The sequence below is a fragment of the Pongo pygmaeus genome, chromosome 1 (assembly GCF_028885625.2).
Source record: "Pongo pygmaeus isolate AG05252 chromosome 1, NHGRI_mPonPyg2-v2.0_pri, whole genome shotgun sequence".
NCBI classification, from domain to species: domain Eukaryota; kingdom Metazoa; phylum Chordata; class Mammalia; order Primates; family Hominidae; genus Pongo; species Pongo pygmaeus.
This window is the reverse complement of record NC_072373.2, coordinates 83832950-83842991: the sequence shown is the minus strand read 5'-3', so window position 1 is coordinate 83842991 and position 10042 is coordinate 83832950. Positions and strand designations below refer to the sequence as shown.

General features: G+C 42.1%; 1 protein-coding gene and 1 pseudogene across 1 annotated transcript; both read right to left on the bottom strand.

Moving 5' to 3' along the window:
* Window positions 1–2560: 2560 nt before the first annotated feature.
* LOC129033565 (RNA-binding protein EWS-like) lies at window positions 2561–3709 on the bottom strand (annotated as a pseudogene).
* An 87-nt stretch (window positions 3710–3796) lies between these two features.
* Window positions 3797–4531, bottom strand: LOC129033594 (RNA-binding protein EWS-like). Its single transcript, XM_054482361.1, has one exon. It carries the CDS (start codon window positions 4529–4531, stop codon window positions 3797–3799), a length of 735 nt encoding a protein of 244 aa, XP_054338336.1.
* Between the last annotated feature and the right edge of the window lie 5511 nt (window positions 4532–10042).

Here is a 10042-nt window from a genome sequence, read left to right as displayed (position 1 = left end):
TGACGGGGGGTGGAATGGTGACTCAGAGTGGGGAAGGAGTGAATCTGCCAAAGAAAATTGTGGTGCTGTTGGCAGAAGAAGGAAACTGCTACTGGGCAGGCAAAATAGCAGATGCCTCTTGCATGAGTGAGAAGGACAGTGGCACAGGAAAACTGGATGGGTAGGCAGGGGCTAGATCAGTCAGGACATTGTCAAGGATCTGAGATGTCTCTTAAAGGCCCTGGGGAACCACTGACAGGTTTTAAGCAGCATAGAGGGGGTGGCAAAACCTGTGCCAAACATCAGAACCCTTGCATATTTAGGTTTTGTGGGCATCTTGCCCACACCTCCCTCCATGAAAGAAACAGTATATGTCCTCTGCGTCTCTCACCTTCTCCTGTCTTATATCTTTTTTTATGTGTAGATTCCGTTGTCTTCTACCTAGAGGTAAATAACACAAGCAGAATTGTGCTATGGGAAACCACTATTCTTCCACAGGCTTCTATCACATATAGTTTGATGAACTGCATCACATTTCAGAATTTGCTTTCTGCTCTGGAGATAAGAGTTAGAATTGAGCAAGTGTTTATGTATATCCCAGGAAGTCGTTGTTTTAATCCAATTAACTACCTAGTGGAAAATCGCTCTGCATCCTAGCAATGCTTATGCCACTATGGCCAAGTCCAGGGCATTGCCAACATAGCTTTGCAAATTTCATTAGCAGTGGCTGTTTCTGCCTTCTTCTAGGTCATTAGTGAGTCTGTTAAACAAGGCCAGTTCTGACATCAGCCTCCGACATGCCCCAGTGGACCTTTTGCTTCCCAACCAGATGTAGTTCCTGTTTACTCCTGATTATGCAGTGTTTTCACCCTGCCAGCATTCCACTTAGACGAGAGCATTCAAAAACAGGCCAATTTAATTTGGAGCACAACTTTTATGGAGGTCGTTGTCAAATGCATCACTGACACCCACATAATTCTGCTGCACTCCTGTCACCTGCTTTCTTCCAGGGTGTCCTTCTCACTCTCCTCCTATTGCTGTACTTCTAACAGCAGTTTCTAAAACAAATTATTGCAATGAAATACACTAACATAAAAGTACTATTTTAACCATTTTTAAGTGTACAGTTCAGTAGTGTTAAATATATTCCTTCTGCAACCAACCTCCTGAACCTTTCCATCTTGTGAAACTGAAACTCTATGTACACTGAACAACAATTCTTCATTCTTTCCTTCCTCCAGCCCCTGGCAGTCACCATTCTGCTTTCTATCTCTATGGATTTGACTACAGTACGTCCCTCATATAAGCAGAATCCTACAATGTTTGTTTTTTGTGACAATGTTTGTTTTTATTTCACTTAGCATAATGCGCTCAAGGTTCATCTATGTCGTAGCATGTGTCAGAATTTCCTTTCTAAGGGTAGATCGTATTCCAATGTATGTAAATACCACATTTTGTTTATCCCATCATCTGTCAATGAGTGTTTGGGTTGCTTCCACCTCTTGGCTTTTTGTGAATAGTGCTGCTATGAACATGGGTGCACAACTGTTTGAGTCCCTGCTTTCAACTCTTTGGAGTATTTACACAGAATTGACATTGCTGATCATAGAATAATTGTATTTTTAATATTTTTGAACGACTATTACATTTTTTATTTATTTGAGGAATTATCATACTGTTTTCCATAGTGGCTGCGCCATTTTATTTAAAAAAAAAAAACTTTTAGGTTCAGGGGGTACATATGTAGGTTTGTTTTATAGGCAAACTTGTGTTACAGGGGTTTTTTATACCAATTATTCCATCACCAATGTATTAAGCCTAGTACCCAACAGTTATTTTTTCTGATCCTCTCCCTCCTCCCACCCTTGACCCTCAAGTAGGCCCCAGGGTCTATTGTTCCCTCTTTGTGTCCACGTATTCTCATCATTTAGCTCCCACTGATAAATGAGAACATGTGGTATTTGGTTTTCTGTTTCTGCATTAGTTTGCTAAGGATAATGACCCCTAGCTCTATCTATGTTCCCACAAAGGACATGATCTAGTTCTTTTTTATGGCTGCATAGTATTCCATGGTGTATATGTACCACATTTTCTTTATTTAATCTGTCATTGATGGGCATTTAGGTTGATTCCATGTCTTTGCTATTGTGAATAGTGCTGCAGTGAACATACATGTGCATGTGTCTTTATGATAGAATGATTTATATTCCTATGGGTATATACCCAGTAATGGGATTGCTGGGTCAAATGATATTTCTGCTCCTAGGTTTTTGAGGAATCACCACATTGTCTTCCAGAATGGCTGAAGTAATTTACACTCCCACCAGCAGTGTGAAAGCATTCCCATTTTCCCATTTCTCCACAACATCACCAGCATGTTTTTGGTTTTTTTTTTTTTTTTTTTTTTACCATTTAACTTGTTTTAATGTTTCTTCACAAATGGTGAAAAATACTAAAGTACAGACAAAGAATAATCATAATGTTGTGGCCAACATTATAAATATGGAATTATAAATTTAAAATATTTTCTGGTTTAAAAAATAAATCTGGTAGTCAATGCAGCTCTGCGGGTTCTCTGCATCTAGTAGGGCCGATCTCCGCGCTCCTGACGGTGCTCGCCTTTATCCATTTTCCCAGGTCCTCCACGTCCTCCTCTTCTTCCTCCCATTGGTTACATCAAAGGTCCAGGGGGACCCCCAGGGCCACCTCGTCTTCCTCCACCAAAGCCACCTCGGTCCATGCCCCAGCCACCACGGAAGCCACCTCTGTCTCTACCACAGCCACCTCTGAACATTCCACCGGGACCACCATGATCCATGAGGCCACCTCTCCCTCCCCGCATGCCACCAGGGCCACCTCTGCCATGATCACCACCCGGGGGCGGGAAGGGTGGCGGGAGGAAGTCTTCAGGCTTTGGGGCCTTACACTTGTTGCACTCTGTTCTCCAGGCGAAGTTCTGGTTTCCACAACCCAGATTGGGACACTGCCAGTCTCCAGCTTGGTGCTGGATGTTTCCTCCTCCAGAGGGGTTCCCTCGGGAACTCCGGGGTCCTCTTGGAGGGAGGCCTCCTCTATCTCCTCCACTGCCTCCCATGTGACCCATGGGTCCCCCAGGACTTCCTGGGCCTCCTGGACCTCCGCAGAGTGGTGGTGGCATCCCTCTGCCTTCATGAGGTGGCATACCATCCCGCATACTGTTCATTGGAGGCCTCTTCCGAGCAAGAGAGACTTTAAGTTTGCTCCCTTGAAAATCTTTCCCATCAAACCATTCCACGGCAGCTTTGGCAGTAGGTGGGTCTTCACAGGACACTGTGGCATCGCCTTTGGGCTTTCTTGTTTCCTTGTCCAGGTAGGTGTGGATCATGGGTTGCCCAGTTCTCTTGTTCATCTTAACAACCCCACACTGCTTAAAGAAGTCTACCAGATCATCTAGAGTCACATTGTCATTTAATCCTTGTACATAAACTGCACTGTTGTCAGAGTCTTCATCTGGATCTACAGGTGAGCCTAGATCAAGATCTTGTCCTTCATCCATGGGTCCACCAGGCTTATTGAAGCCACCTCGCTCTCCAGTGCTGCCCATTCCACCGCATCCTCCTCCCCGCCCACCTCTGCTCATGCCTCCACGATCAAATCCCCCTCTTCCCCTGCCCCAGTTGTCAGGGCCACTCATGCTCTGGTTTTCTCCTGGTCCGGAAAATCCTCCAGACTCCTGCCCATAAACACCCATGCTACTGGGGTGGTCCTGTCAGAATGAACTCTGCTGCCCGTAGCTGCTGCTCTGTTAGCTATACTGACTTGGAGCTTGGCTGTAGGATCAAGTTTGGGGTGGGTAACTAGTGGGAGGCAGCTGCCCATAGCTGCTTTGTTGACCATAGCTACTCTGCTGTCCATAGCTGCTCGGTTTCCCATAGGTGTTCTGCTGAGAGTAACTGCTCTGATCATAACTAGTCGGCTGTGTAGAGGAATAGCTGGTAGGAGGGTAGGATGGAAGTGCGGTGACTGGCTGCATGGGGTAGCTCCCAGGTACCTGGGGATAACTGTAGTTACTCTGTCCATATCCTAGGCTGGGCTGGTTGTAACCCCCTGTGCTAGATTGAGATTGACTAGTCTCAGTGGACTTGTTTCCATTCTGCGGTCTTGTAGGTGCAGTGGCTACTGGCTGCTGCCCATAGGCTGGATAAGCAGGCTGAGTGCCATATGCAGATCGAGCTACATAGGAGGCCTGGGTGGTGGTGACTGTAGCAGTGGTGGTATCATAAGCACCAGTGCCATACCCCTGGACAGGCTGGCTGTATGCCTGGGGGGCAGTTGGAGTAGTATAACCAGTGGGAGGCTGTCCATAAGAAGTTGCATAGGCAGTCTGCCCATAGGTTGCAGTGGTCTGAGCCTGGGTATAGCTGACATCAATGGGCTGTCCATAGGTTCCATAGCTTTGTTGCCCATATGCCTGGGTGGTCTGCGCATATCCTTGAGTGGGCTGGGCGGTGTAAGCACTGTAGCCCTGCTGTGCTGCAGCTTGGCTATAGGTACTGTAATCTATGGATGCCATTTTCTCTCCTTCCTCCTCGTTCTCTCAACGTCCCCATCTGTTGTTTATTGACTTTTTAATAATAGTCATTCTGACTGGTGTGGTTTTGATTTGCATTTCTCTAATGATCAGTGATATTGAACTTTTTTTCATATGTTTCTTGGCCACATGTATGTCTTCTTTTGTAGTGCCTGTTCATGTCCTTTCCCACTTTTTAATAGGGGTGTTTGTTTTCTTTCTTGTAAATTTGTTTAAGTTCTTTATAGATGCTGGATGTTAGACCTTTGTTAAATGCATAGGTTGCAAAAGTTTTCTCCCATTATGTAGGTTGACTATTTGCTTTGTTGATAGTTTCTTTTGCTGTGCAGAAGCTCTTAAGTTTAATTAGATCCCACTTGTCAATTTTTGCTTTTGTTGCAATTGCTTTTGGTGTCTTTGTCATGAAATCTTTGCTCATTCCTATATCTAGGATGGTATTGCCCAGGTTTTCTTCTAGGGTTTTTATAGTTTTGAGTTCTACATTTAAGTTTTTTAATCCATCTTGAGTTGATTTTTGTACATGGTGTAACGAAGGGGTTCAGTTTCAATCTTCTGCATATGGCTAGCCAGATCCCAGCACCATTTATTGAGCAGGGAATCCTTTCCCCATTGCTTGTTTTTGTCAGCTTTGTCAAAGGTCAGTGGTTGTAGGTGTGCAGCCTTATTTCTGGGCTCTCTATTCTGTTCCATTGGTTGTATGTCTGTTTTTGTACCAGTACCATTCTGTTTTGGTTACTGTAGACCTCTAGTATAGTTTGAAGTCAGGTAGTATGATGCCTCCAGCTTTGTTCTTTTTGCTTAGGATTGCCTTGGCTATTTGAGCTCCTTTTTTTGTTCCATGTGAATTTTAAAAGTTATTTCTAGCTCTGTGAAGAATGACACTGGTAGTTTGATAGGAATAGCATTGAATCTTTAAATCGCTTTGGGCAGTCTGGCCATTTTAATGATATTGATTCTTCCTATCTGTGAGCATGGAATGTTTTTCTATTTGTTTGTCACCTCTGATTTCTTTGAGCAGTGTTTTGTAATTCTCATTGTAGAGATCTGTCACCTCCCTGGTTAGCTGTATTCCTAGGTATTTTATTATTTTTGTGGTGGTTGTGAATGAGATTGTGTTCTTGATTTGGCTCTTGGCTTGGCTGTTGTTGGTGTATACGAATGCTGGTGATTTCTGTATGTGGATCTTATATCCTGAAACTTTGCCAAAGTTATTTATCAGCTGAAGGAGGTTTTGAGACTATGGGGTTTTCTAGATATAGGATCATGTCATCTGCAAACAGAGCTAGTTTGACTTCCTCTCTTCCTTTTTGGATGCCTTCATTTCTTTCTCTCGCCTGATTGCCCTGGCCAGGACGTCCAATACTATGTTGAATAGGCATGGTAAGAGAAGGTATCCTTGTTTTGTGTCAGTTTTCAAGGGAAGTGCTTCTAGCTTTTGCCCATTCTGTATGATGCTGGCTGTGGGCTTGTCATAGATGGCTTTTATTATTTTGAGGTATGTTCCTTCAATACCTAATTTATTGAGGGTTTTTAATGAAGTGGTGTTGAATTTTATCGAAAGCCTTCTCTGCATCTATTGAGATAACCATGTGGTTTTTCTGTCTTTAGTTCTGTTTACTTGATGAACTGTATTTATTGATTTGCATATGTTAAGCCAATCTTGCATCCCAGGGATGAAGCCTATTTGGTGATTGTGGTGGATTAGCTTTTGGATGGGCTGCACCATTTTACATTCCTAGCAATAAAGCACAAAGGTTCCAATTTCTCCACATCCTCACCAACACTTGTTATTTTCTGTTTTTATTCTTTGTTGACAGTAGCCATTCTAATGGCTTTGTGGTGATATCTCATGGTGGTTTCAATTTGTTTCCCTAATAATTAGTGATGTTGAACATCTTTTTATATACTTGTTGGCTATTTGTATATCTTTTTTGGAGAAGTGTCTGTTGAAGTCCTTTGCCTATTTTTAAATCAAGGTATTTGGTTTTTTGTCATTGTTGGGTTGTAGGAGTTCTTTATATATTCTGGATATCAATTCCTCAATCAGATATATAATTTGCAAATATTTTCTCCCATTTTGTATGTCACTTTTCCACTCTGTTCATTGTGTCTTTTGATGCATAAAAGTTTTAAGTTTTGATGCAGTCTCTTAACAGACTTTATAATTTTAGTAATTACCACTTCTCCTATAAAAATTACCATTCTTGTGTGCTTGCCACTGTTTTTTCTCTATCATCCAATTCTTATTCTTTTACATTTATTAGGGTTAACATTTCTGAATCATAAGTGTTGTGATTGATTTTTTATAGTATGAAAGAAATCCCAGTAATAGGTTGAAATGTGAAAAACAAGAAAGGGGGATAGACATTTTATCACTTCATGTGGAAAAACTAAGTGGCAAGGGCTAGTGGAGGTTAATAATGATAATGTGGTGTAGCACTTTGCAGTAATCATTTCTTTCTTTCAATGACCTTGTGTAGAAAATATTGTTTTTCCCACTTTACAGATGATAAAACTGGGACTAAAGAGGAAGTATCTTGCTCAGCCTCTCACTGTCAATGTGTACTAAAACATCATAAACATTTTACTATTCTATGCCAGTTCTCCAAAGAGTGATTTTCAAATTCTTTCATAAAACAAGTCGATTGATTCTTACCTCATTTTTCTCATTTCACCTTGCCTGTGTCACGAAATTGATAATAGCTTCTTCATCATTGCAGGCATTGTATCATAAACTTCTTATACATTATCTCATCAATTCACACCTTACTGTGCATGACAGCCAGAGGCTCAGAGAAGCTGACGAATTTTGCCCAAGATCACACTTTTGGGAAGACATAGAGCAAGGATTTGTATCCAAGTTAGTTTGATTTCAGACCTTTTCAATCTAAAGTTTAGATCATGAAAGTAAACATAATTTAAATCTTAGGATAAAGTACACTGCTTAAATTGTCTTTATTATAAAGTAATTCAAAAGTTCCTTTTATCTACTCACTTATTTTGCTTAGACTCTAAGGCCCCTTATATTTGGAGCTTGTTACGGAAGAGAGATGTAATCTCAAATCTCTGCTGGGCAACTAACTAGCTGTGTGACTTTAGGCAAGTTATTAACTCCTCTCAGCCTCGTTTTTTTCCCCATTGGAAAACTGTCCATTATATTACTTACTTTATGTGGTTAATTTGAGCATTAAATAAAATAATGTATGCACAAGTGCTTACAGATAGCCTGACACACAGCAAGCACTCGGTAAACACTAGCTATTATTATTAATTTTATAAACAAATCTGATCCATATAGTATATACCATAATGGCTGTATGTTCTTATCTTAGTTCTTAATAATTTTTCTTTTCCAAACATAGTATATAAGAAGAGACCTGGCCAGGCGCAGTGGCTCACACCTGTAATCCCAGCACTTTGGGAGGCCAAGGCAGGCGGATCACGAGGTCAGGAGATCGAGACCATCCTGGCTAACACGGTGATTCCCTGTCTCTACTAAAAGTACAAAAAATTAGCCAGGCGTGGTGGCAGGCGCCTGTAGTCCTAGCTGCTCGGGAGGCTGAGGCAGGAGAATGGTCTGAACCCAGGAGGCGGAGCTTGCAGTGAGCCGAGATCGCGCCACTGCACTCCAGCCTGGGCAACAGTGCAAGACTCCGTCTCAAAAAAAAAAAAAAAAAAAAAAAAAAAAGAAGAAGAAGAGACCTGCAGTGGAAGTTTTCACTGGAAAAGTTAACTATGGACAGATTCTATATCATTTAGGACTTGATATGGCTGCATATTTTGGAAAAACCAAAACAACATTGAATCAAACATACAGGGCTTATTCTCTTACCTAAAGAGAAGTCCAGAGGCATGCGGGGCATAACTGGAATAACAGTGCCGTGAAGTCATCCAGACCCAGATTCTGTCTGTCTTTTCTGCCCCATATTCTCTAGATCATAGACACCATAGACACCACCTTTAAAGTAATCTAATGGTCCAAGATGGCTGCTGAAGTTCTAGTCATAATATTCATATTCAAGGCAGCCGGAAAGAAGAAGAATAGAAAGACAGAAAGGGCACAACTCTCCGTTTTAAGGAGTCTTTCTGGGAGTCCCATATGTTCCACTTACATTTTACTGACCAGACTTCAGTCACAGGACTGGTTTTACCTAGCAGGAAGACAGTCTGGGAAATGCAGTCATTTAGTTGGTTTCATTCCCACCCTAATCTGAATTCTGTTACTAAGAAAGAAGAAGAAAGTGGTACGGGAACGGTAATTTGCAGTCTCTGCCTCACAGGCAAGAATTGGTACTGATTAGTGTTTTAGGGCAGCTATGTTCCTAAGGTGTCAGAGTTGCTTCTGAGGGTGGACAGGGTCTAGACAGGACAGAGACCCAGAGATCTGGGTTTTTATGTTTAAAATATTGAAGTTGCATGGAAGCTTTGTTTTGCTAAAAGGATTCTACTGCCTAAATTAACTCTGCAAAGCAGTCTTGGAGAGGAAGAACAATGTCAGTCCATTCAAAACAAGATTGAAGGCCGGAATACTACAAAAAGGATGTGAGGAGTATACCTGGAAGGATGAGAAGTAGAGGAGCATAAAGTAACAACAACAAAAAAGTTACCCATGTGCATGTCCCTGTAGCTAACCCAAGAGGTGATTGTATTGATTTGTCAATGTGCTGTGGAAGTCCCATAGGGAAGGGGTGAAATCTCATTCCCTTGTAAAGATATAGCTGTACAGAACCCATGTTTGATGTTAGATCAGAACTTACGTTTTAGCGACACTGGATTTAACCACACATTGACTGTTGTGATCAATGATTCCACTGACCTTCCCAGCCTTATTTTGAGCAAGTAAATGTCTGGGATTTCTGAGGTAGTTCTGTATTCAATTTTTCTGTTCCAGCAGACTCATAAGGACATTTATGCTTGTCGGATCATGTGTTCTGATTTCTGGTACTCGATGCCCTGCCAAGGATTGATTCACTCTTGCCACATGTTCCCCAGGCCTAGTGCATCAGTAAGTATTTGATAAATGTTTGTTGACAAGAATTGCTACTAATCATGTACTGCAATTGAGTTTCAAATAACACTAGTCCTCACTCCCAAACTGTCTTCAGAACCTGTGTGGTAAGATCACCTTACAATGAGGCCAAATATTTTTTCTTCAGTGACTAAAACCCTTGGAGGGGTCTCTGATGGCACCTCTTGATGCTGAAGTCCTTTCCAAAGAGAGCAGAGATTTGAGGAAGACCCAGGAGAGGGAACTTCTATAGTGAGAACTTGCTTGAGGAAAGGCTTGCCCTTGGGATAGGCCTGTCTGTCCCATCTTTCTGATCCTGGACAGGATCCCTGGCTACAGCTGCCTGAGGGATCTAAGGCCATGGGCCCTCCTATTTCCCTTCCTCTAAATGCCTCTTCTGCCCAGGGAATGCCTTCTCCCTCTGTCAGTGCCCTGACTCTGTGTAAGAAGCCACTGCAGGGGCCCTGAAAATCTTGCTGTTTGTA